At 52.9% G+C, this 27660-nt stretch overlaps 2 protein-coding genes across 2 annotated transcripts in view; both read right to left on the bottom strand.

Annotated features, from left to right (window-relative positions):
• Nucleotides 1-27660, bottom strand: part of LOC135404968 (zinc finger protein OZF-like) — a 59530-nt gene that overhangs the window by 19970 nt on the left and 11900 nt on the right. The gene's annotated exons all lie outside the window — the stretch shown is intronic.
• LOC135404549 (olfactory receptor 14J1-like) lies at nt 17598-18659 on the bottom strand. The gene has a single exon (XM_064639289.1). It carries the CDS (start codon nt 18597-18599, stop codon nt 17598-17600), a length of 1002 nt encoding a protein of 333 aa, XP_064495359.1. The 5' UTR covers nt 18600-18659.

Below are 27660 nucleotides of genomic sequence, written 5' to 3'. Positions count from 1 at the left end.
CTGACCCTGCAACAGCGAGACATGGAAAAGATCCTCCTTCAGCTGCCAGGTTTGCTCCTTGCCCACAGCCCTTCTGCCCCAGACCTGGCAGCAGCTCCCCGGGCCGGCTGAGAGCTGCCCCTGGCAGGCAGCAGAGTCCCTGCCCAGAACAGCACCCGGGGCTGCAGGACCCTGCTCTGCCCCACAGCCCTGGGCACCCCTGGCTGCACCCCCAGCTTCACAGCTCTTCCAAAGTGCCCCAAAACAGCCCCCTGCTCACCCATCCCATCAGCTGGGGCTGGGCCAGCTTTAGGAGATGCCTCCAGGAGCTGCCCCTGCACTGCCCTGCAGCCACAGACTCACCATGTGCAGCCCTGCCAAGATTCCTCCTACAGGGAGCTCTCAGCCCTCCTGCCAGTGCTGAGCCCCTTGAAGCTCAGTCTGTGCCCTGCTGGTGTCCCTGAGCTGCCCTGGCAGTGCCCTCAGCCCTGCTGGGCTGTGCAGAGGAGCTGCTCCCCAGCAGAGCTGTCTATCTGCAGCACTGCCCTGTGTGCCAGGAGCCTGGCCCAGCTCAGCAGCACAGCAACAGCCCCGAGGCATTTCATGACCCTCAGGGGGGTTTGGTGTTGTTTATGTGAGACTCAGTTCCTGAGAGGAAGTTCAAACTTTTCTAGAAGTCAAAATGAGATTGAAACACTGAAGTTTCTTGTAGTGCTAATAAGTCTCACTGAGGGACACAACTGAGAACTTCTCCCTGGGTTCCAGTTAGAGCAGAAAACTGCAGACAGTGATGACAAGGATGGACAAGCAAGGGAAAGGTGGCTCTGATGCTGAATAAACTTTGACTTGTTTTCTTAATCCAGAGGACCAAGCCCTGACCCTCAGCCCCTGGGAAGGCAGATCCTGTTTCTGCCTCATTCCTAATGGCTCTTCCTGAGGCACTGGGATGTGGGATGTGCAATGCCAAGGGCAGGACCATGGGGTGGCACCTGCCAGGTTGCTGAGCAGGTACAAGGAGGCCATGAGGCCCCAGGGCTGCAAGGGCCACTCCCCTCCTCCTGGCATCAGGGGCACAGACAGCAGCCCTGGCCAAAGGCCTGGAGAAGGTGCCTCTGTCAGGGCCTTTCAGCTTCTCCCCATCCCTGTCTCCTCTCCAGCCCAGGCTGTCCTACGGTGTCCATGCCCTGCCCCTTTCCCTGCAGGCTGTCGTCATCCCCCCGGCTGCCCCACCTGGCTGGCACCTTCCTGCACTGACATCTCTGTGTCCTCCCTGGCTCTTCCTGCACACACAAAGCCTTGGGCTCATCCAGACTCCTCCTGGGTGACATATTGCACCCCAGTGTTTTCCATGGAGTGAAATTCCTTTTTCCTCATCTCCACTCGGGACCTCCCCAGCTGCATTTGGCATTAATTCTTTCTTTCTCATGCTCTTTTCTGCTCTGACAAAAGGATCCACCATCTCTAAATCCTCCCTTCAAGCCCTCTCAGGGCTATCCTGTGCTGTCCTCAGTCTCCACACCAGTGAGGCCGCATCTCCTTAGCCCCTCTCTAGTGCTCATGTGCTTGAGACATTTAAAGCCCATCTTGAGAGATTTCTGGACACTCACTAATGTTTTTGCAGATGAAAATATCGTGCTCATAGTCTAAGGAAATCACAGTTGCCATGACAACCAGCATGCATTCTCATTGCTATGGTCAGTTACCATGGCAAATAGAATACATTCCCAATGCCACAGTCAGTCACCATGGCAACCGTAATACATTATCATTGCTATGGTCGGTTACCATGGCAACCATAATTGCTACAGTCATTTACTGTGGCAAACAGCATACTTCCCACTGCTATGGTCAGTTACCATGGCAAACAGCATATATTCTCATTGCCACGGTCAGTTACCACAGCAACCATCACACATTCCCATTCCTACAGTCAGTTACCGTGGCAACGATCATACATTCCCACTGGTATGGTTGGTTACCATGGGAACCAGCATACAGTCTCATTGCCATGGTCAGTTACCACGGCAACCATCATACATTGCCATTGGTACAGTCAGTTACCGTGGCAACTATCATACATTCCTGTTTCTATGGTCAGTTACTACAGCAACCATCATACTTCACACTGGTACAATCGATTACCATGGCAACCGTCACACATTCCCGTTCCTACAGTCAGTTACCATGGCAAATATCATACATTCCCATTGCTACACACAGGTACCATGGCACCCATCACACATTCCTATTGCTATGCTTGGTTACCATGGTAACCACCATACATTCTTGTTGCTATGGTCAGTTACCATGGCAACCATCATACATTCCCATTCCTACTGTCAGTTACCATAGCAAACATCATACATTGCCATTTCTATGGTTAGTTACCCTGGCACCCATCATACAGTCCCACTGCTACTCTCATTTCCCATGGCAACCAGCATACAATCAAATTGCTATGGTCGGTTACCATGGAAACCATCATACATTCCCATTCCTACAGTCAGTTACCAAGGCAATCATTGTAAAGTCCCATTGCTATGGTCAGTTACCAAGGCAATCATCAAACATTCCTGTTGCTACGGTCAGTTACCACGGAAACCACCATACATTCCCACTGTTACGGTCAGTTATTGTGGCAACCATCACACATCCCCATTGCTGTGGTCGGTTACCATGGCAACCATCATACGGCCCACTGCTACAATCAGTTACCATGGCAACCATCATACAGCAGCGTTGCTACAATCAGTTAGCATGGCAAACATCTGAATTCCAGTTTCTATTGTCAGTTACCATGGCAACCATCATACATTCCCGTTCCTACTGCCAGTTACCATGGCAACATCATACATTCCCATTGCTACAGTCGGTTGCCATGGCAACCATCATTCATTCCCATTCCTATGGTCAGTTACCATGGCAACCATCATAGTTCCCACTGCTGCGGTCAGTTACTATGGCAACCAGCATACATTCCCATTCCCATGGTCAGTTACTATAAGAACCACCATACATTCCCATTGCTACAGCATGGCAACCATCATACATTGTCATTGCTATGTTCAGTTACCATGGCAACCATCATACAGTCACTTTGCTATGGTCGGTTACCATGGCAACTAACATACATTCTCGTTGCTACGGTCAGTTCCCACAGAAAACACCATACGTTCCCATTGCTACAGTCAGTTACCATGGCAACCAACATACTTTCCACTAGTACAGTTCGTTACCATGGCAACCAGCATACATTGTCATTTCTATGGTCAGTTACCATGGCAACCATCATTCATTCCCATTGCTACAGTCAGTTACCATGGCAACCAAGAAACTCTCCACTAGTACAGTCCGTTACCATGGCAACCAGCATACATTGTCGTTTCTATGGTCAGTTACCATGACAACCATCATTCATTCCCGTTGCTACAGTCAGTTACCATGGCAACCATCATACTGCCCACTGCTACAGTCAGATACCGTGGCAAACAGCATACATTCCCATTGCCACAGTTGGTTACCATGGCAACCATCTTACATTTCCATTGCTATGGTCTGTTACCATGGCAACCATCATTCATTCCAGTTGCTACAGTGAGTTACCATGGCAATCATCATAGTTCCCACTGCTGCGGTCAGTTACTATAAGAACCACCATACATTCCCATTGCTACAGCAGGTTACCATGGCAACCATCATACATTCCAGTTGCTAGGGTCAGTTACCATGGCAACCATCATACATTCTTATTGCTATGGTTGGTTACCATGGCAACCAGCATACATTTCCATTGCTACGGTCAGTTACCACAGGAACCATAATACTTCCTGCTGGTACAGTCAGTTACCATGGCAACCATCATACACTCCCATTGCTATGGTCAGTTACCATGGCACGCATCACATATTTCCCACTGCAAAGGTCAGTTACTATGGAAACCATCATACAGTCCCATTGCTATGGTCAGTTACTATGGCAACCAGCATACATTCCTGTTTCTACAGTCAGTTACCATGGTAACCATCATACTTCCCACTGCTACGGTCGTTTACCATTGTAACCATCATACATTCCGGCTTCTATGGTCGGTTACTATGATAACCATCATACATTCAAATTGCTACGGTCAGTTACCATGGCAACCATCATATTTTCCTTTGGTGCAGTCTGTTACCATGGCAACCATCATACATTGTCATTGCCATGGTCAGTTACCATGGCAACCATGACACATTCCCATTGCTACGGTCGGTTACCATGGCAAGCATCAATCATTCCCGTTGCTACAATCACCATGGCAACCACCACACATTTCCATTGTTACGGTTTGTTGCCATGGCAACCATCATAGATTCGCATTGCTATGCTCAGTTACCATGGCAACCATCATAAAGTCACATTCCTATGGTTGGCTACCGTGGTAACAAGGATACATTCCCGTTGCTACAGTCATTTACCACAGGAACCATCATACTTCCCACTGGTACAGTCAGTTACCATGGCAACCATCATACATTCTCATTGATACTATCAGTTACCGTGGGAACCATCATAACTCTCACTGGTACAGTCAAATACCATGGCAACCATCATACATTGCTGTTCCCATGGTCAGTTACCATGGCAACCATCATTCATTCCCATTACTATGGTCGGTTACCACAGCAACCAGCATACATTTCTGTTGTTACACTCAGTTACCATGGTAACCATCAGACATTTCCATTGCTATGGGCAGTTACTATGGTAACCTCTTGGTTCCTCTTGGAGAGAAGCAGATGCAGATGAGCCTCCCTGTCTTCCACCAGCCTGGCAGTTGTGCTCTAAAGGCCTGTGTGCCAAGGGGTGTCTTCACCAAGACCCTGCACAAACCTCTGGGACTCTTTGCATCCTGTCGTGGTGCCTTTCCAGTGAATTCAAAGCCAACTGGAATGGGCTCTTTGTCTCACTCCACAAGATCACCCAAACCAGTCTCACCTCTGACCCTCACCCACAAAAGTTCACCCAATTTCTTCATCTCCTACAGCATCTTCACAGGTCCAAGAAGTTCCTTCCCACTGAGGACACCTCTCTCCTGCTCTTTCTATCCTGTGTCTCCTTGGCCTTCTCTCCCAACCCATCACAGCCCTGCAACCTGGGAACTGTCTCAGCAGGCCTGGGCTGTTATTGCCTGCAAGTGGAATGAAGAGAGACTTGGGGCTGCAGCTCCTCCTGCCTGTGCCCCACACGCAGGGCATTGGGGCCTGTCTGGCTGCAGCCCCTCAGTGGAGGTACCAGGGGTAAGAACAGACCTGCAGTGGGGAAAGCTGCTCTGAAAGCCCCGAGAGCTGGGGTGTGCAGAGGCTTTGCTGACAGTGGCCTTGGGGGTGGACGTGCTGGGACTCAGGCCCAGGGGGAAAATCCCAGGCCTGATCCCTGAGGAGATCAGCACATGCTGCTGAAATGCTGGGGGAGAGAAGAGCCAGCAGAGGGAGGAAACAAGTGTGGACAGCCTGGGCTGATGTGCTCTGGACTCGTGCCTGGTCCGGCCTTGGCTGGGCAGAGAAGGGACAGCCTTTGTGTCCCTGCAGGGCTGGGATTCACTCCCTGCCCCAAAGGCCCCCAATGTGTCTGAGAAGCCCTGGGTGGTGCCTGTCCCACAACTGCTGGGAATGGGGACGGGGTCCCTGCACAGGCCCTGTGCTGTCCAGGGCAGCTGCTGCACTTGTGCTGCAGAGCCCTGGCACCTCCCCTGGCACTACAGGCCCCTCTTTGGCTATTCAATCCAGGCTCAGCTGCCCTCAATTAGGTTAAGCAGTGTAGGGATGTCCAGGAGACAACGGCCATTGTACTCTGAGGACATGTAGAAAATACCCTGATAAAGAACAGGAGAGAGACCTCTCTCCCTGTGCCACCTGACTCCATTTGGTCACCTGAACACCTCTATGTGCTGCCCTGGACAGAAGGAACAGTGACAGGTTCCCCTGTCCTACCTGTGGGCCCCTTCTGCCACTGAAGGTGGCCAAAGCAATGTCCCAGCAGCCTCCAAGAAGATCCCACAGCTGCTGCCCTGTCCCTAGGAACTGCTCCATTGGAGCCTGCAGTTCCCAGCAGGAATCTCGGTCACCTCTGTCCCCTCAGAAGGAACCAGGGGTTTGTGTCCCAGCAGGTCACTCCTGGCTTTGGTCTTCCTTCATTCCCATGGGAGCTGGGACAAGGAGTCACCTGCAGGGGTCTGTTTTGGGCCCACTGAAGTGGGGCAGGAGGAATCCCAGCCCATGGGGGTTGTGGAGGGAGCTGTGTCCTTCTGGCCCCAGGTCTGCAGAGCCACAAGGAGACACTTCTGTTGACTCAGCTGAGTCCCTTCCCTCAGTGCAGGTGAAGGAGATCCCTCCTGGGCACTGTCTGGGTTTCCTGTCTAATGATGGGACATGAAAAGGGGACTCTTGAACTCTGTGTGTGTTTGGAGAAATGACCCTGCTAAAAGAAGTGTCTGTGCCCAGGTGAGAGAAGGAACATCATTATTTCCTTCAGCTGTGTGCCAGCAGGTTCCCCTGGAGCCCCAGGGACAGCTGGAGGGAGCCCAGAGGGGCAGAGCAAGGGCTGCCTGGGGATGTTGCTGTGCTGCTGAGCTGGGCCAGGCTCCTGGCACACAGGGAGCTCTTGGCAAGCAAGAAGAGCTTCAAAGAGACAGCTCTGCTGGTGAGCAGCTCCTCTGCACAGCCCAGCAGGGCTGAGGGCACTGCCTTCAACACCCAGGGCACAGGAGAGAAGGCAGAGAGATGACAGGCAGCCTGGGCTGGGAGGTCACTGAGCTCTCACTACAGGAGAAACCTTCCCAGGATTTGAAGGAAGAATTCTCTGGCTGTAGAAAAGTTCAACTTGCCTTCTTGGAGGCACCTCCTAAAGCTGCCACATCCCACAGCTTCTAGGATCTTTCAGCAGGACTCTCCCAGTTGCTGCAGTGCAGGGGAAGTGGCCATATGGCAGAGCAGGGCAGGAGCTGCAGGCAGCAAGGGCAGAGAGGAGAAGGGAGCAGGAGGTTCAAGGGATCCTGGGCTGGGAGGACAGGGCAGAGCTGCTCAGGGCAGGAACCTTGCCAGCCCTTTGCCACGGTCAGGCTGTGGCTGCAGAGCAGTGCAGGTGAGTTCCTGCAAGTGCCTCTGCCAGCTGCCAAATGGCAGCAGTGGCAGGAGCTGTCAGGATGGCTCTGCTGGATTTGCTGGGGTGCAGCAGGAGAAGCTGCTGCAGAGCAGGACTTGCTGCTGCCCCCTCAGAGGCCCAGGGCCAGAAGGTTCCCTGTGCCAGGGCTGGCTGTGGGGTGGGAAGGTGGGGGTGCAGTCAGGGGTGCCCAGGGCTGTGGTGCAGAGCAGGGTCCTGCCCCCAGGGCTCTGTGTGCTGGGGCAGGGACTCTGCTGCCTGCCAGGGTCAGCTCTCAGCCCGGCCAAAGAGCTGACACAGCCCTGCAGGGAGAAGGTCTGTGGGGAAGGAACAACTCCTGGCAGGGCAGAGCAGGGCAGAGTCCTTCTGATCTCCAAAGTGGGCTGCAGGGATGAGGGCTGGTCACAGCTCCAAATCAAAGCAGGAAATTTCCCAGAAGGTATTTGCAAGAGGCACAGACAGACAGGAGGTACCTTCAAGAGAATGAACCAGTTCTTTCAGTGTTATACTCTGGGTTGTCAGGGTGTTGAGTGTGACAGAGAAATCAATCTCTAAGCACAGGAGGAGACACTGAAACATGACCTCTGTTAGATTAGAGGAGATTGAACCTGAGAGTGTCAGAAATCAAAACTGTCTTATAGACAGCATCAGTGTCACTTTTTCAGCCCTGGGCCCAGGGAAGCAGCTGCTGGCAGGGACAGCTCCAGGCAGCAGAGCCCTGGGCAGGGAGTGGGGGGCAAGAGCCCCCAAAGGCCTGGGGGAGGGGGCTTTCAGGCAGCTCTGGGGGCCCTTCCCTGCAGCTCTGCTGGGCACTGTGTGCTGGGCCATAGAAATGAGGATTCCTGCTGTGATGGTAAAAATAGAAAACACAGGTACAATTTTTCTAAGGACAGACTGAGCTTCTGCTCTGCAGCCCCAGCTCTTCTGAGTCATGGGTGTAGAGATCGAACTTTGGTATTCAAGGTCTGTTACATCTGACATTCCTTGTGTGTATGAGAGCTGTACCAAAAAAGTTCCATGTCCAGCTGCAACAGAGTAAAACTGACTCCTTGGCAGTGCATTTGGCGACATTTGACACATTGATTTCCTTTAAGAATGGAGTGGCTTTTTCACAGAGGTCTGTCTCAACTGTTTCCTGTCCTTTCCCTTTTCTGAAACAGATCCTGTGCTAAGGAAAAGCAAATGCCCAACAGCAGCTCCCTCACCGAGTTCCTTCTCCTGGCATTCGCAGACAGGCGGGAGCTGCAGCTCCTGCATTTCTGGCTCTTCCTGGGCATCTCCCTGGCTGCCCTCCTGGCCAACGGCCTCATCCTCAGCGCCGTAGCCTGTGACCACCACCTGCACACCCCTATGGGCTTCTTCCTGCTCAACCTCTCCCTCACAGACCTGGGCTGCATCTGCACCACTGTCCCCAAAGCCATGCACAATTCCCTCCATAACACCACAACCATCTCCTACATGGGATGTGCTGCACAGGCCTTTTTCTTTCTGTTCTTCATCTCAGCAGAGTTTTCCCTCCTCACCACCATGTGCTACGACCGCTACATTGCCATCTGCAAACCCCTGCACTACGGGACCCTCCTGGGCAGCAGAGCTTGTGCCCACATGGCAGCAGCTGCCTGGGCCACTGGCTTTCTCACTGCTCTGCTGCACACAGCCAGTACATTTTCCCTGCCCCTGTGCCAGGGCAATGCCCTGGGCCAGTTCTTCTGTGAAATCCCACACGTCCTCAAGCTCTCCTGCTCACACTCAGGCTACCTCAGGGAAATTGGACTTATGTCTTTTACTCTCTCTTTAGAACTTGGCTGGTTTGTTTTCATTGTTTTCTCCTATGTGCAGATCTTCAGGGCTGTGCTGAGGATCCCTTCTGAGCAGGGACGGCACAAAGCCTTTTCCACGTGCCTCCCTCACCTGGCTGTGGTCTCCTTGTTTGTCAGCACTGCCACGTTTGCCCACCTGAAGCCCTCCTCCATCTCCTCCCCATCCCTGGACCTGATGGTGGCAGTTCTGTACATGGTGGTTCCTCCAGCACTGAACCCCCTCATCTACAGCCTGAGGAACCAGGAGCTCCGGGAAGCCATAAGGAAAATGATGACTGGATGTTTTTTTAAGAAGCAATAAACTGCATCTTTTCTCCTGCAGAACACTCATTGTATAATACATGTTGGGCCCAGCCTGCCTTCTAAAGCTATTGATAGTTTTTGGGGTGGAGGGGCTTTCCTTTTTTTCCCCTCTGTTCATGTCATTAACACTGAAATTTTATTCTTCATGCCATATATAATTCACTCTCTACCTCTTTTTTTCACCCACAAAATATACAAATCAGAAATCATGCTTTGTGTGCATTTAAACAAAATAAAAGTTTGTGCAAAAAGGTATTTGTCAAACATCCTCCCTGTTTTAGTTTGTACATGAGGAATCACAATCTCTGAGTGGAAGAAAGGACACAAATTCTTTTCTCCAGATTCTTCCTCAAGACCTCCCCTGAAGCTGGAGGGCATTTCCATGTTTGCAGATGTGGAGGGGAAAAGAGTCCCAGCACTGCCAGGGAGCCCCAGAACTGGGTCTGTTCAGAGCTGCTCTCTTTGCACTCCCACCCTCTCCTTTCCTGTCCGTGCCCAAGGCCTGAGTGCTCTGGCAGCTCAGTCACTGTCCTGCTGTGGGTCAGGCCTGTGAGCACAGGCAGGGACAGGCCCTGGGCACTGCTGGGACAGGGCTGGGCTCCACAGCAGCAGTTCCAGCAGCAAAGGGGTTCCCCTCCAGGCACTTCCTGAGGGCTGAGGTCTTTTCCCAACACTGGTATCGAGAAGAAGTCCAAGGATTAGACTCCCAAAAGTCTTGTTGCTTTGCTTGTTTCTCATGGAGACAGTGCAGTGAGGTCAGGGATCCACTGGGACTGCAGGGACTGAGGGCTGGTTCAGATGTTGTGTGTTGGTGGCCAATGGCCAATGGAGGTGACAAATGATCTCCAAGTCACCTGCCTGGGGCTCTGCAGCTTGTGAGGGCTCTGATGGCAGGTGAGGACTTGTCTGTAGGAACTCAGGAAGTGCAGGAGAGCACAGAGGATCTGCAGGGACAGCCCATCCCATCCAGTCAGCAGGGAATGGAGCCCTGGAGCAAAATCCTGCCCAGGGTGGAGTCACCCAGAGATAAAGTACTAAATCTTGCTGTGAAGTGTCAAATAGAGCTCTGCAAGCCCAGAGGACACAGCAGGTACAGTGAAAACTCTTGCAAGTGACTTCTCTTGCCCTCAGTGAACTTCAACAGGTTGACCAAGAGCAGCCCCCAAAGCCATGTCCCAGCTCTGGAACAAGGCAGGGCCCCTCTGAGCCCCCTCCATGGCCACACAGGAGTGTCTGTGGGAGGTGGTCAGTGGCAGGGAGCACCATCAGCTGGCTCTGCCTCCCAGCTTGTCCAGCACAGCCAAAGGCTCCGAGATGTCTCAGGGTTCCTTTGGTTCCATGAGGCCCTGCAGTGTCACAGTGGCCCCTTGAGTCCATGAGGTTCCTCCGTGTCAGAACAGTCCCTTGGTTCCATGGGCTTCCAAAAGGTCTCAGGGTTCTTTTTCTTCCATGAGGCCCCACATGTCAAAATGGTCCCTTGGTTCCCCAGATTTCAGTGTCCCAGTGTTCCTTTGTTTCCATGAGGCCCTGCAGTGCCACAATGGACGTTTTGTTCCATGAGCTTCCAAAATGTCTCAGGGTTCCTTTTGTTCCATGAGGCCCCGCATGTCCCTTGGTTCCATGAGATTCCACAATTTCCCTGTGTTCTTTTGGATTCATAAGGCCCTGTAGTGTCACAACTGCCCCTTGATTCCATGAAATCCCACAGTGTCCCTGGATTCCTTTTCTTCCATGAGGTTCCCCAGTGTCACAATGGCCTCTTGATTCCATGAAATTCCACTGTGGCCCAGGGTTTCTTTGTTTCCAAGAGGCCCTGCAGTGCCACAATGGCCTCCTGATTCCATGGGTTTCTGCAGTGTCACAATGGCCCCTTTATTTCAGGAGGTTGCCCATTGGCCCTGGGTTCCTTTGGCTCCATGGGGCCCTGGAGTGTCCCAGTGGCCTCTTGATTCCAAGGGTTTCCCCAGTGTCACAATGGCCCTGTAATTCCATGAGGTTCTGCAGTTTCACAGTGGCTCCTTGATTCCATGAAGTTGCAGAGTGTTATCACAAAGCTGAGCCCATCCTGATGAAAGTTCTGAGGAGGTTGGGAAGAACTGGGACAAAAGAGAAGGAAAACTGGGGAAGGAAAGAGGGGCTTGATCAACAGAGAGGAAGGATTTTGATGAGGTAAAACCAGGTTCAGAGAATGCTGAGGGTGCTGAAACACTGACTGTGCAAACACTCCTGTTAGGCCTTTACTCTCTTTGTAACCTGAAGCCCCAACACTACCTAAAAGTGCTGTCCCTCCAATGGAAAGGAATCCACTGCTCTAATTCCAACCCAGAAAAAGCGCAATCCCAGAACTCCAGACTTATTTGTCCTCCAATGCCCACCCCATTCCCAAACCTGTATTACCTGGATGAAAAGCCAAGCTTTAATCCTGATCCAGCCCAACAAGCTCTTCTCCTAATCATGAACTGCCAGCAGAACCACAAACCTCCCAAAGTTCTGCCCAATCCCGACTCAGAGCTCTAAACCCCAAACCCTGACCATTAAGCACCCCCACAGCCCTTGGGAGCAGGGCAAGGACCTGCAGGGCCCAGAGCAGGCCCAGGGGGTTGGCAGAGGAATGGGAGGTGACCTGGATCTGCTCAGCTCTGCAGTGACCCCCAGGAGAAGGGCCTGGGCTCTGGGAGGGATGTCCTGTGGCACAGGGGCTCAGGATCCAAGTTCAGAAGGCCAAGTGCACATGGCAACAGCCAGAGCTGGTGCAGAGACATCAGGGAGGGTCTAGAAATGCTGCTGGGAGGGGGTGGGAAAGCAGGAGGGGTGTGTGCAGCCTGCAAGGCCAGAGCAGCAGCAGGGCCAGGGCAGGACAGCCTGCAGGAGAGATGGCCAAGGGCTCTGGCAGGGCTGCAAGGCCCAAAGGCACCCAGGCCTTTGTCCCCTTGCCTCTGGCAGCTGCCTCTGCCACTCAGGCCACCACAAGCAACTTTCCTGGCAGGTTCTGCACTTGGTTTCTGCCTCGCCCCTCCCTCAGGAGCCTGGCAGGGGTTGCCCAGTTTTGGGCCTTTGTTGTTCCTCCCCCTCCCATCCCAGTGCCCCCCAAACAGCCCTGAGCCAGCCGGGAGGGACAGGATCTGCTGGGCCAGGGCCTGGGGCTCAGGCCTTGGCCTTTGTGCTCCACAAAACCAAGGCAGGCTTTGCTCAGCATTGCAGGGGCCTGCCCAGAGCCTTTGTCTGCCTGCACTCCTGGCCTCCAAGGAGCTGCTCCAAGGAGTCCCTGGGGAGGCTTTGGCAGTGCCTGCCCTCAGTGGGGCCCAGCAATGCTTCAAGGGACTTGGAGTTTGGCTTCTGACTTCTTCAGCAGCTGCTTCAATCTTCTCTCAGTACCTCAGGACCATGGGCTGGGCTGCAAACACACCGTGGGGCTCATTAAAATGCAGAAATCCCTCAGGATCTCTTTGTTTTCCTTTAATTGTCTTCAAGGCAATTTCAAAACAAGTCTTCAAATTTGTACTTTTTTTGTTCTGAGAAGAGGTGATAGAGGTGTTCTCCAAGTGATCTTGATGCTGAGTGTCTCCTCAGGAGATCCACACTGACCCTGGATGATCAACCTTGCTCCTCACCCCCCAACCTCACCAGTTCTGACATGGCCCATCTTGGACTGACAGCTGATGCAACTCCAAACACACTGTGGGATCTATTAAAACATTGAAAAACAAATTATTTCTCGTTCTTTAATTGTCTTCAAGATATCAACAACTAATTAGAGTTATTTTGTAGTTTAGCTAAGCAGGAAGATTTTAAAGTGGAAGTCATGAAAAATATATATTTTTTGATGAAAGAGAATGATTTACACAGAGCCTTGGGATGGAAGACGGTCAAAAGCAAAGGATTTGGACACAAATATAAGGGGGCAAAGGAGATTAGTAGCATTTAATCATTGCCCAGTTTAACAGTTATCAGGTGATTCAATAGCATGTGCTATAAATTTAACAGTGACTGAATTATAGATTCACAACAACAACATTCCCACCACAGTCAATTCACACCCACGCCCAGGCAGAGATGTGTGGACACATCAAGAGCTGGGTGTGGAAAGGTCCCTCTCCCAAATTCTCCTTGTTGTCAGGGAAACACTCCCCCAAATCCCTTTGTGTTTGCCAACAGACAAGGGTCACAGCTGGAGGAGTGTTTGTGGAGGGGGATCAGAATTGTTCTGGGCATCAGTGAGGGTCTTTGGAGTGTTGCAAACTGGAGGGTTCCCGAGCTGGGAGAGGCTGCCAGAGGTGTCCCACTGAGAGGGAGGTGCTGGGGAGCTGCCAGGGCCTCCTTCAGCACCGCTGGTTGTGGGCTCCCAAGGCTTTAGTTATCTGCTGAATTTCCATCCTGGTGTCAGGAATGACTGGAGTTCCCAAAATATTTGGGAATTGTATCCAAACTATTCCATTTGGTCCACAATTCAGGAAGCGAATGTTCCAAGGCTTTCATGGGATGACTGATTATCCTGTGTTCCCCAGCTGTTCCACTCCGAATTGTTCCCACATTGATCATCCAGCAGCACTTGGTCCAGTCCAGGGACACTTCATTGCTCAGCTGGTTTGGTCAAGGCTTGTCAGGAGCTCCTGAGATCATACCTATGAGAAGGATGGGCACAGACTTAGTTGTAATAAGACAAGTGATAATGGTTTTCAACTAACAAAGAGCAGATTGGAACTAGATATAAGGAAGAAATTTTTTACACTGAGGGTTGTGAAACACTGGCATGAGTCACCCAGAGAGGCCATAGAAGCCCCACCCTTGGAAACATTCAAGGCCAGGTTAGAAGGGGTTGTGAGAACCCTGATCTAGTTGAACGTGTCCCTGTTCATTGGATTAGATGACCAAAAAAGGTCCCATCTGACACAAACTATTTAGGATTCTGTAGTTCATTCCTACAGAACCAAGGCTGACAAAGATCACACAGGTTTCAGACCCAGCTGAGCATCCCCTTTGATGACCCATCTGGCAGCTCTGCTAAAAAGCTGCTGCAAAGAACCTCCAGACCTAAAGGAGCTTTTGTGCTGGGCTCAGCTGTGGCTCTCAGGGCTGGGGGTTGGCTTTTGGCTGCCAGGTGCCCACCAAGGCTCTCTCACTCCTCCTTCTCCACTCTCCTTGGTGCCTGCAGGGTTGTTTCTCCCACATTTCTCTCACTCCTCTCTGGGTTCCAGCACCCTGGATTTTATCCTTTCTCCAAAGGGTGATCACACAGGTGCCTCTGGAATTGCTTTTTGTCTCAGCTTTGGGCACTGGCTGGTCCATTTTGGAGCCACCTGAAACTGGCTCTCTCTGACACAGTCAACTCCAGATCTCCTCTTCCCTAAGGGAAACCTGCAGCCCCCTCCCTGCTACCAAACCTGATCCACAGGGTCATTCAAGTGCCCAGGAACAGAGGAGGTCTTTGATCCCATTATTCCTCAGGCTGGTCAAACAAGACTTTGTCCTCTTCCTGTCCCTGACTAGAGGTTCTTTCTGTCAGAGCAGAGCTGTGCTGGACCTCAGCCGTGCTTTGCTCCAGAGCCTGCTGGGGTGGGGGCAGATGGCAATGGAACAGTTGGTTTGGACTGGATGATCCTTGTGGGTCCCTTCCACCTCAGCATATTCTGTCATTCTGTGTTTGTTTGGGTTTGGTTTGGTTGGGTTTGATCTTTTTCCCTCCTTTTGATTTTGCTTTCCTCTGACCCATGAGTTTTTTCTTCATTGTCTTGGGCCTTGCTCGGCACTTGATGGCAGGACAAGTTTATCCAACTCAGTCATCTTGACCACATTTTTTGTACAAGTCACCATTAACTAGACGAGGTTTCTCACAGACTCGCTGCAACTTGGCATCATCCACAAAGGAGTGGAAAGTGCATTTCATCCCATCACCCAGAGACATAATAAAGATGTTCCACAGGAATGGTCAAGGGCTGGTCCCTGATGGATGTCACCTGGGAGTTGCTGCCAAGAGGAATTTGTGCCATGACTTTTGACCCTCATCAGTCATGCAACTTCCCACCCACCACATCTTCCACTTCTCCAGTCCAGCTGTCACCAGTCTGGCTCTAAGAGACCACAGGAGACCATGTCAAAGGCCTTGCTGAAGTCTGGGCACACAACATCCCCTTCTTTTCCCTCCCACAGGGGTTCTGCAATCCCTGCCTTGTCCTTCCCATACCTGGCAATGGCTGCAGGAGGACTTGCCATATCCCCTTCCCTGCTAAGCCTGACCAGTCTGGAACTCTCCCAAGCCTCCTTGCTGCCCTGTTTGCAGACTGGTTCCATGTCTGCCTTTGCCAAGGCCCCAGGAAGCTCTGGGATGGCTCTGGCCTTTCCAAGGGTTTGGGAGAGGTCTCCCAGTGACACTGCCCAGCCTTCTCAATAGCCCTGACACCAAAACCTTTTCTATTATCCCACAGTTCCAGTTTAGTGCTCAGGACACAACACATATTCTCATGGTTCTTCAGGAGAAAATTAGAAGTGATTTCATTATAGAGGTCAACTGGTGGAGCACCCCAGTCTGGTCTGGCCCCACAGCAGCGCCCAGCCCAGGGTGCTGCAGAGCTCTGGGCACTCCCCCCACAGCCCCAGCCCCTCTGAAGGGCACAGCAGCTCCTGGGGCACAGAGAGGAGTCTCAGCATCCCCATCAGCTCAGGGGCTGGACACTCACCATGGCAGGAGGAAATGGAGGTCAGGGAAACTGCAGGAGCCCTGGTGTCACCTCCAGGAGATGCCCAGCACAGCCTGACTGTGCCCCTGAGTGCCAGCCCCTCTGCCCAGCCCAGCCCAGAGTCCTGGCCCAGGGACAGAGCAGCCTGTCCCCAGGGGGGGCTGCAGAAAGAGGTTTCTCTGTGTCAGGGATTCCTCTCTGCAGGCCCAGAAATGCTGCCTTGCTCTTCTCCAGGGACATCCCTTTGCCCAGGTCAGTGTGTCCAGGCTGCCTTGGCCAGTTGCAGATCCCAGCCTGGGATCCCTGCAGGGCCCTGAGCTGGAGGTGCTGCTCTGCACAGGGAGGGGCTGTGGCACCCTGGGCTGACCCTGCACTGGCCATGCTGGTCAGGGTGGGGAGCAGACCCAGCAGGATGGGGATCACTCCTCTCCACCCTCTGCCATAGTCCTGGAAGGCTCAGTAGCCAAGAACAAGGCTGGGCAGGACCATGGGCTGTTTCCAATGGCACAAAGGGCAGGGCAGGGCTCCACTCCATGCAACCTGTGGGCTGGAGAGTTCTTCAGGACACCCCCATGGAAAGCCCACCCCTGACTCTGGTACAGCCCTCCCTGAACTGGGGAGGCACAAGGGGAGTTCACTGTGGGTCAGACGAGTCACTGGCCAGAGTCCTTTCTCTGTTCCTGCTGCATCCCCTGGGGTTGCAGAACTCTCCTTTACCAGTTCACAGGCAGATTTAGTACTTGATCTCTGGTGACTCCACCCTGGGCAGGATTCTGCTCCAGGGCTCCATTCCCTGCTGACTGGATGGGACAGGCTGTTCCTGCAGATCCTCTGTGCTCTCCTGCACTTCCTGAGTTCCTACAGACAAGTCCTCACCTACCATCAGAGCCCTCACAAGCTGCAGAGCCCCAGGCAGGTGATGTGGAGACCATTTGCCACTGGCCACCAGCACAGAACATCTGAACCAGCCCTCAGGCCCTCAAGTACCCCAGTGAGTCACTTCTCTCACTGCAGGGACTGAATGGGGAAACAAGCAAAGCAATGAGACTTTGCAGAGTCTATTCCTTGGCCTTTTTCTTTACACCAACCTTTCAAAAAGAACAAAGTCTTCAGGAACTGCCCAGGGGGGACTCACTTTCCTGATGGAAATGATGTCAAGGAGCCCAGCTCTGTCCCAGCAGTGCCCACGGCCTGTCCCTGCCCATGATCACAGGACTGACACCCAGCAGGGACTGAGCTGCCAGAGCACTCAGGCCTTGGGCAAGGAGCAGAAAGGAGAGGGAGGCAGTGGAAAAAGAGCATCTCTGAAAAGCCCAAGAGCTGCTGCTCCCTGGCAGTGCTCCTGTACCAGGACTCTTTACCCCTTCTCCTCTGCACACAGACACTGCCCTCCAGCTTCAGGGAAGTTGTTGGAGGGAGAATCTGGAAAAAAGCATTCAAGCCCTTATTCTACTTAGAGATTGTGATTCCTTATGTACAGAATAACAAAGGCAGGATGTTTGACAAATACCTTGCTGCAGGAACTTTTATTTTGTTTAAATGCCCACAGAGAATGATCCCCCATTTACACAATTGTGGGTCAAAACAAAGAGAATTAGGTATGAGATGAAGAATAAATTTCTGTGTTAACAACATTTAAAAAGGAAAAAATGTAGGAAACGCCCCCCCCCCCCCAAAAGCTTTAGGAAGCAGGCTGGGCCAGTAAATGGTTACACAACGAGTGTTGTGCAGAAGAAAAGAGGCAGGTTACTCCTCCTGAAAAACATCCAGTCATCATTTTCCTTATGGCATCCTTGAGCTCCTGGTTCCTCAGGCTGTAGATGAGGGGATTCAGTGATGGAGGAACCACTGAGTACAGAACTGACACCACAAGGTCCAGGGATGGGGAGGAGATGGAGGGAGGTTTCAGCTGAGAAAAAAAACCAGTGCTGACAAACACGGAGACCACGGCCAGGTGAGGGAGGCAGGTGGAAAAGGCTTTGTGCCGTCCCTGCTGAGAGGGGATCCTCAGCACAGCCCTGAAGATCTGCACATAGGAGAAAACAATGAAAACAAAACAACCAAATATTAAACAGGCACTAACCCCAACGAGCCCAATTTCTCTGAGGTAGCCTGAGTGTGAGCAGGAGAGCTTGAGGATGTGTGGGAGTTCACAGAAGAACTGGCCCAGGGCATTGCCCTGGCACAGGGGCAGGGAAAATGTATTGGCTGTGTGCAGCAGAGAATAGAGAAACCCAGTGGCCCAGGCAGCTGCTGCCATGTGGGCACAAGCTCTGCTGCCCAGGAGGGTCCCGTAGTGCAGGGGTTTGCAGATGGCAACATAGCGGTCGTAGCACATGATGGTGAGGAGGGAAAACTCTGCTGAGATGAAGAATAGAAAGAAAAAGGCCTGTGCAGCACATCCTGCATAGGAGATGGCTGTGGTGTCCCAGAGGGAATTGTGCATGGCTTTGGGGACAGTGGTGCAGATGCAGCCCAGGTCTGTGAGGGAGAGGTTGAGCAGGAAGAAGCCCATGGGGGTGTGCAGGTGGTGGTCACAGGCTACGGCGCTGAGGATGAGGCCATTGGCCAGGAGGGCAGCCAGGGAGATGGCCAGGAAGAGCCAGAAGTGCAGGAGCTGCAGCTCCCGCCTGTCTGCAAATGCCAGGAGGAGGAACTGGGGCATGGAGCTGCTGTTGGCCATTTGCTGCCTCAGGTTATTGTTTTCTGTTGAGGAGAAAAAAGGCAGAACTGAATTAGGCCAGACTCAATCAGCAAAACATCTTGCATGTCTCATAGCAATTCAACATTCAGGGCCTCTTTTCAGGAAGATCTCTCTGCATCCCTCTCCCTGAGCTCTGGGTTTTGCTGGCTGGAGGGGGCACTGAGAGCAGGGACCCTGGAATGGAATCCTTCTTGCTGTGCAGTGAGAGGCAACTTGGAGCACAGGGTGAGCTCCAATTAAATGCACTTGTGATGTATCAAAGTGTTTCCAGAACTGCTGGTCACAGTTTGCCCAAGGGCAGAACACAGAGAGAGGATTTGGGGGACTTGATTTTGTTCGAATTCCTCCTGCCAGGAGGAGTTTGGATGGTTGAAATCTCTGACATTTCTGATGTGCTCCAAGGGAAATCTTGTGAGTCCTGAGAGGCAAAAGGGTGGTCTATTTGTGCAGAGACAAGAGCTGGCCATCTCTTCTGTTCACAGCTGTCCCTGTCTGGCAGCTTAGAGCTAAAGGGGGATCACCCTTAGGAATTCCCTTAAAAAAAGTAACAAGGCACTTCTAGGAGCAGAGGAATCCTGTTTCAAAGAGCACATTGACAGAATCCTTGCCTTTCCTCAGGATGCCTGATTAGGATCTCATCTCTATCCTCCCAGACTGCCACACACAGGGATCATTGCAGCTCTGAGGAGTTTTCTCCATGGGGATCCTGTGCAGCACAGAGATCCTATGGCAGAGCTGTGCCCTTCTGGAGGGCACCTGCAGCCCTGCAGGACACCCAGGCAAACAGCTGAAGCCCCTGAAGGTGCCTGGAGGGCACTTGGGCACTTGGCTGCCACAGACACATCCCCACAGCAGCACCCAAAGGGTTTGTGTCTGGACAGGAATCTGCCCCCCCAAACCCCACAGTGGCTTAGAAAACCCACTGGTGAGAACAAGGAGAGCCCAGGCAGCAGGGGATGGCAGTGAAATGCCACAATGCTGCTGCTGCCAAGGGAGGAGGGACACAGAGAGACAGCTGGAAATCAGGGCCTTGTCCCTGCCTGGGCTCTGGCTGCTGCAGGGCAATGCACAGCCCAGCCCCCGTGGGCCTGAGGGCACAGGCTCTGCTTAGGCTGGGAAAGGAGCCCAGGCAGGAGCTGCTCAGGGAAGGGGTCTGTGCCACAGGGACAGCAGGGAGGGGCCCCCATCCCCCTGCCCAGCCCTTGTGGCAGCAGCTGCCTCTCCCTGCCTGCCTGTCTCTGGGTGAGGAGCTGTTCCTGCCAGCAGCCCCTGCCTGTGCCCAGCTCAGCTCCCTGCCAGTGCTGCCAGAGCCATCCCCAGCCCAGTGCCCAGGGGCAGCTCTGCCTGGGCAGGGGCTGCAGAGCAGATCCCAGACACCCTGCAGTTGAGGGCTGACCCTGGCAGGCAGCAGAGTCCCTGCCCCAGCACACAGAGCCCTGGGGGCAGGACCCTGCTCTGCACCACAGCCCTGGGCACCCCTGGCTGCACCCCCACCTTCCCACCCCACAGCCAGCCCTGCCACAGGGAACCTTCTGGCCCTGGGCCTCTGATGGGGCAGCAGCAAGTCCTGCTCTGCAGGAGCTTCTCCTGCTGCACCCCAGCAAATCCAGCAGAGCCATCCTGACAGCTCCTGCCACTGCTGCCATTTGGCAGCTGGGAGAGGCACTTGCAGGAACTCACCTGCACTGCTCTGCAGCCAGAGCCTGACCATGGCAAAGGGCTGGCAAGGTTCCTGCCCTGAGCAGCTCTGCCCTGTCCTCCCACCCCAGGATCCTTTGAACCTCCTGCTCCCTTCTCCTCTCTGCCCTTGCTGCCTGCAGCTCCTGCCCTGCTCTGCCATATGGCCACTTCCCCTGCACTGCAGCAATTGGGAGAGTCCTGCTGAAAGATCGTAGAAGCTGTGGGATGTGCCAGCTTGTTGAACTTTCCTACAGCCAGGCAAGTTGCACTTTCCTACAGCCAGAGAATTCTTGCTTCAAATCCTAGGAAGGTTTCTCCTGTAGTGAGAGCTCAGTCACCTCCCAGCCCAGGCTGCCTCTCATCTCTCTGCCTTCTCTCCTGTGCCCTGGGTGCTGCAGGCAGTGCCCTCAGCCCTGCTGGGCTGTGCAGAGGAGCTGCTCACCAGCAGAGCTGTCTCTTTGAAGCTCTTCTTGCTTGCCAGGAGCTCCCTGTGTGCCAGGAGCCTGGCCCAGTTTAGCAGCACAGCAACAGCCCCAGGCAGCCCTTGCTCTGCCCCTCTGGGCTCCCTCCAGCTCTCCCTTGGTCTCCAGGGGAACCTGCTGGCACACAGCTGAAGGAAATAATCATGTTCCTTCTCTCAGATGGGCACAGACACTTCTTTCAGCACTGTCATTTCCCCAAACAGACACAGAGTTAACTTCAAGAGTCCCCTTTTCATGTCCCATCATTAGACAGGAAACCCAGACAGTGCCCAGGAGGGATCTCCTTCACCTGCACTGAGGGAAGGGACTCAGAGTTGAGTCAACAGAGGTGTCTCCTTGTGGCTCTGCAGACCTGGGGCCAGAAGGACACTCAGCTCCCTCCACAACCCCCATGGGCTGGGATTCCTCCTGCCCCACTTCAGTGGGCCCAAAACAGGCACCTGCAGGTGACTCCTTGTCCCAGCTCCCATGGCAATGAATGAAGACCAAAGCCAGGAGTGACCTGCTGGGACACAAAGCCCTGGTTCCTTCTGAGGGGCCAGAGGTGACCGACATTCCTGCTAGGAACTGCAGGCTCCAGTGGAGCAGTTCCTAGGGACAGGGCAGCAGCTGTGGGATCTTCTTGGAGACTGCTGGGACATTGCTTTGGCCAACTTCAGTGGCAGAAGGTGCCCACATGTAGGACAGGGGAACCTGTCACTGTTCCTTCTGTCCAGGGAAGCCCCTAGAGGTGTTCAGATGACCAAATGGAGTCAGTTCTGTGAGAGGCACCACCCAGGGCTTCTCAGGCACATTGGGGGCCTTTGGGGCAGGGAGTGAATCCCAGCCCTGCAGGGACACAAAGGCTGTCCCTTCTCTGCCCAGCCAAGGCCGGGCCAGGCACGATTCCAAAGCACATCAGCCCAGGCTGTCCACACTTGTTTCCTCCCTCTGCTGGCTCTTCTCTCCCCCAGCATTTCAGCAGCATGTGCTGATCTCCTCAGGGATCAGGTCTGTGATTTTCCTCCTGGACCTGAGTCCCAGCGCGTCCACCCCCAAGGCCATTGTCAGCAAAGCCTCTGCACACCCCAGCTCTCGGGGCTTTCAGAGCAGCTTTCCCCACTGCAAGTCTGTTCTTACCCCGGTGCCCCCGCTGAGGGGCTGCAGCCAGACAGGCCCCAATGCCCTGCGTGTGGGGCACAGAAGGAGGAGCTGCAGCCCCAAGTCTCTCTTCATTCCACTTGCAGGCAATAACAGCCCAGGCCTGCTGAGACAGTTCCCAGGTTGCAGGGCTGTGATGGGTTGGGAGAGAAGGCCAAGGAGACACAGGAGAGAAAGAGCAGGAGAGAGGTGTCCTCAGCAGGAAGGAGCTTCTTGGACCTGTGCAGCTGCTCTAGGGGATGAACAAACTGGGTGAACTTTTGTGGGTGAGGGTGAGAGGAGAGAGTGGTTTGGGTGACCTTGTGGAGTGAGACAAAGATCCCATTCAAGTTGGCTTTGATAACCCTGGAATTCACTGGAAAGGCACCATGACAGGATGCAAAGAGTCCCAGAGGTTTGTGCAGGGTCTTGGTGAAGACACCCCTTGGGACACAGGCCTTTAGAGCACAGCTGCCAGGTTGGTGGACGACAGGGAGGTTCATCTGCATCTGCTTCTGTCCAAGAGGAACTAAAAGATTACCATAGTAACTGACTGTAGCTATGGGAATGTATGCTGGTTGCCATGGTAACTGACTATAGCAATAAGAATGTATTATGGTTGCCATGGTAACCGACCGTAGCAACAGGAATGTATGCTGGTTGCCATGTTAACTGCCCATAGCAATGGAAATGTCTGATGGTTGCCATGGTAACTGACTGTATCAATGGAACTGTATGCTGGTTTCCATGGTAACCGACCCATAGCAATGGGAATGTGTGATGGTTGCCATGGTAACTGACCATGGGAACAGCAATATATGATGGTTGCCATGGTATTTGACTGTACCAGTGAGAGGTATGATGGTTCCCATGGTAACTGATAGTAGCAATGAGAATGTATGATGGTTGCCATGATAACTGACTGTACCAGTGGGAAGTATGATGGTTCCTGTGGTAACTGACCATAGTAATGGGAATGTATGCTGGTTGCCATGGTAACTGACTGTAGCAACTGCAATGTATGCTTGTTGCCATGGTAACCGACCATAGGAATGTGACTTTATGATGGTTGCCATGGTAATCGAGCATAGCAATGTGAATATATGATGGTTGGTTGCCATGGTAACAAACTGTAGCAATGGAAATGTGTGATGGTTGCCATGGTGACTGTAGCAACGGAAATGATTGATGCTTGCCGTTGTAACCAACCGTAGCAATGGGAATGTATGATGGTTGCCATGGTAACTGACCATAGCAGTGGGAAGTATGATGATCGCCATGGTAACTGACCGTAGCAATGGAAATGTGTCATGGTTGCCATGGTAAACTGACTGTAGCAACTGGAAGTATGATGATTGCCACGGTAACTGACTGTAGCAACAGGAATGTGTGATGGTTGCCACAGTAAGTGACCATAGAAACAACAAAGTATTGTGGTTGCCATGGTAACGGCCTGTACCAGTAGGAAGTATGTTGTTTGCCGTGGTAACTGACTGTAGCAACGGGAATGTATGATGTTTTCCATGGGAACTGACCGTAGCAATGAGAATGTATGTTAGTTGCCATGGTAAACAATCATAGCAACGCGACTGTATGATGCTTTCCATGGTAACTGACTATAGCAATGCTAATGTATGATGGTTGCCATGGTAACCGACTGTAGCAATGGGAATGTATGGTGGTTCTTATGGTAACTGACCGTGGGAATGGGAATGTATGCTGGTTGCCATAGTAACTGACCACAGCAGTGGGAAGTATGATGATTGCCATGATAACTGACTGTAGCAATGGGAATGTGTGCTGGTTGTCATGGTAACTGACGATAACAATGGGACTGTATGATAGTTGTCATGGTAACCGACTGTAGCAATGGGAATGTATGATGGTTCCATGGTAACTGACAGTAGGAACAGGACTGTATGATGTTGCCATGGTAACCGACTGTAGCAAGATGACTGTATGATGGTTGCCATGGTAACTGACCATAGAAACTGGAATTCACATGGTTGCCATGCTAACTGATCATAGCAACGTGGCTGTATGATGGTTGCCATGGCAACTGATTGTAGCAGTGGACCATATGATGGTTGCCATGGTAGCCAACCACAGCAATGGGGATTTGTGATGGTTGCCATGGTAACCGACCATAGCAAAGGGAATGTATGGTGGTTGCCATGGTAACCGACTGTAACAGTTGGGATGTATGGTGGTTGCCAGGGTAACTGACTGTGGAAATGGCAATGTATTATGGTTGCCATGGTAACTGACAGTAGGAATGGGAATGTATTATGGTTGCCATGGTAACTAACTGTAGCAATGGGAATATATGCTGGTTGCCATTGGTAACTGACTGTACCTGTGGGAAGTATGATGGTTGCCATGGTAACCGACTGTAGCGATGAGAATGTATGCTGTTTTCCATGGTAACTGCCCATAACAATGGAAATGTCTGATGGTTGCCATGGTAACCAACCATAGCAATGGGAATGTATGCTGGTTACCATGGTAACCGACCATAGCAATGGGAATGTATGCTGGTTGCCATGGTAACGGCCTTGGCAATTGTAATGTATGCCGGTTGCCATGGTAACTGAATGTAGCAGTGGGAAGTATGTTTCTTGCCATGGTAACTGACTGTGGTAACGGGAATGTATGATGGTTGCCATGGTAACTGACCATAGCAACAGGAATGTGTGATGGTTGCCATGGTAGCTGAGTGTAGCAGTGGGAATGTGTGATGTTTGTCATGGTAACTGACCATAGAAATGGGAATGTGTGACGGTTGCCATGGTAACTGATTGTACCAGTGTGAAGTATGATGGTTGGCTGTAGTAACTGACTGTAGAAAAGGGAATGTATGATGGTTACCATGGTAACTGCCTGTACAAATGGCAATATATGATGGTTGCCATGGTAACTTACCATAACAGTGGGAAAGTATGATCATTGCCACGGTAACTGACTGTAGGAATGGGAATGTCTGATGGTTGCCATGGTAACTGACCTTAGCAATGGGAATGTATGGTAGTTGCTGTGGTAACTGACCGTGGCAATGAGAATATATGCTGTTTGCCATGGTAACTGACCATAGCAGTGGGAATGTATGATGGTTGCCATGGTAACCGACCGTATCAATGTCACTGTGTGATGGTTTCCATGGTAACTCACCATAGCAATGGGAATGTATGATGGTTGCCATGGTCACTGACTGTACCAGTGGGAAGTATTACGGTGCAATGGTGACTGACCGTAGCAGTGGGAAGTATGCTGTTTGCCACAGTAACTGACAGTAGCAATGGGAATGTATTATGGTTGCCATGGTAACCGACCATAGCAATGATAATGTATTACGGTTGCCATGGTAACTGACTGTGGCAATGAGAATGCATGCTGGTTGTCATGGCAACTGTGATTTCCTTAGACTATGAGCACGATATTTTCTTCTGCAAAAACATTAGTGAGTGTCCAGAGATCTCCCAAGATGGGCTTTAAAGGTCTCAAGCACATGAGCACTAGAGAGGGGCTAAGGAGCTGTGGCCTCAATGGTGTGGAGACTGAGGACAGCACAGGATAGCCCTGAGAGGGCTTGAAGGAAGGATTTAGAGATGGTGGATCTAATTGTCAGAGCAGAAAGGAGCATGAGAAAGAAAGAATTAATGTCAAGTGCAGCTGGGGAGGTCCCAAGTGGATGTGAGGAAAAAGGAATTTCACTCCATGGAAAATGCTTTGCTAGAACACGTCACCCAGGAGGAGTCTGGATGAGCCCAAGGCTTTGTGTGTGCAGGAAGAGCCAGGGAGGACGCAGAGATGTCAGTGCAGGAAGGTGCCAGCCAGGTGGGGCAGCCGGGGGGATGACGACAGCCTGCAGGGAAAGGGGCAGGGCATGGACACCGTAGGACAGCCTGGGCTGGAGAGGAGACAGGGATGGGGAGAAGCTGAAAGGCCCTGACAGAGCCACCTTCTGCAGGCCTTTGGCCAGGGCTGCTGTCTGTGCCCCTGATGCCAGGAGGAGGGGAGTGGCCCTTGCAGCCCTGGGGCCTCATGGCCTCCTTGTCCCTGCTCAGCAGCCTGGCAGGTGCCACCCCATGGTCCTGCCCTTGGCACTGCACATCCCACATCCCAGTGCCCCAGGAAGAGCCCTGAGGAATGTGGCAGGGACAGGATGTCCCTTCCCAGGGGCTGGGGGTCAGGGTTTGGCCCTTTGGCTTAAGGAAACAAGTCAAGGTTTGTTCAGCATCAGAGCCACCTTCCCCTTTCTTCTTCATCCTTGTCATCACTGTCTGCAGTTTTCTGCTCTAACTGGAACCTGGGGACACCTTCTCAGTTGTGTCCCACAGTGAGACTCATTAGCACTACGAGAAATTTTCGTGTTTGAATCTCACTTTGACTTCTTGAGAAGTTGTTTGAACTTCCTCTCAGGGACTGAGTCTCATGTAAACAACATCAACATCCCCTGAGGGTCATGAAATGCCTGGGGCTGTTGCTGTGCTGCTGAGCTGGGCCGGGCTCCTGGCACACAGGGAGCTCCTGGCAAGCAAGAAGAGCTTCAAAAAGACAGCTCTGCCCAGGAGCAGCTCCTCTGCACAGCCCAGCAAGGCTGAGGGCACTGCCTGCAGCACCCAGGGCACAGGAGAGAAAGGACAGAGATGAGAGGCAGCCTGGGCTGGGAGGTGACTGAGCTCTCACTACATGAGAAACCTTCCCAGGATTTGAATGAAGAATTCTCTGGCTGTAGAAATATTAAACTTACCTTCTTGGAGGGATCTCCTAAAGCTGCCACATCCCACAGTTTCTAGGATCTTTCAGCAGCACTCTCCCAGTTGCTGCACTGCAGAGGAAGTGGCCATATGGCAGAGCAGGGCAGGAGCTGCAGGCAGCAAGGGCAGAGAGGAGAAGGGAGTAGGAGTTTCAAGGGATCCTGGGGTGGGAGGACAGGGCAGAGCTGCTCAGGGCAGGAACCTTGCCAGCCCTTTGCCACGGTCAGGCTGTGGCTGCAGAGCAGTGCAGGTGAGTTCCTGCAAGTGCCTCTCCCAGCTGCCAAATGGCAGCAGTGGCAGGAGCTGTCAGGATGGCTCTGCTGGATTTGCTGGGGTGCAGCAGGAGAAGCTGCTGCAGAGCAGGACTTGCTGCTGCCCCATCAGAGGCCCAGGGCCAGAAGGTTCCCTGTGGCAGGGCTGGCTGTGGGGTGGGAAGGTGGGGGTGCAGCCAGGGGTGCCCAGGGCTGTGGTGCAGAGCAGGGTCCTGCCCCCAGGGCTCTGTGTGCTGGGGCAGGGACTCTGCTGCCTGCCAGGGTCAGCTCTTAGCCCGGCCAAGGAGCTGCCACAACCCTACAGGGAGAAGGGGTGGGTGGAAGGAGTGACCCCTCAGGGCAGGGCAGGGCTGGGCAGGGCCCTTCAGCTGCAGGCTCAGGGATCTTCCCAGCTTCAGCTCCACCTCCTGCCATTTCCAGGGGCCCTTCTCAGGAAGCACATCCCCCCAGAACACCTCCCCCTTCCCAGCCACCACAGGCTGTCTGGGATCTGCTCTGCAGCCCCTGCCCAGGCAGAGCTGCCCCTGGGCACTGGGCTGGGGATGGCTCTGGCAGCACTGGCAGGGAGCTGAGCTGGGCACAGGGAGGGGCTGCTGGCAGGAACAGCTCCTCACCCAGAGACAGGCAGGCAGGGAGAGGCAGCTGCTGCCACAAGGGCTGGGCAGGGGGATGTGGGCCCCTCCCTGCTGTCCCTGTGGCACAGACCCCTTCCCTGAGCAGCTCCTGCCTG

This window comes from Pseudopipra pipra, chromosome W (genome assembly GCF_036250125.1).
Source record: "Pseudopipra pipra isolate bDixPip1 chromosome W, bDixPip1.hap1, whole genome shotgun sequence".
Lineage (NCBI taxonomy): Eukaryota > Metazoa > Chordata > Aves > Passeriformes > Pipridae > Pseudopipra > Pseudopipra pipra.
This window is presented reverse-complemented; position numbering and strand designations above follow the sequence as displayed.

Coding starts and splice junctions, on each gene's coding strand:
- LOC135404549 (XM_064639289.1), bottom strand. CDS start 18,599: ATGGCCAACAGCAGCTCCATGCCCCAGTTCCTCCTCCTGGCATTTGCA.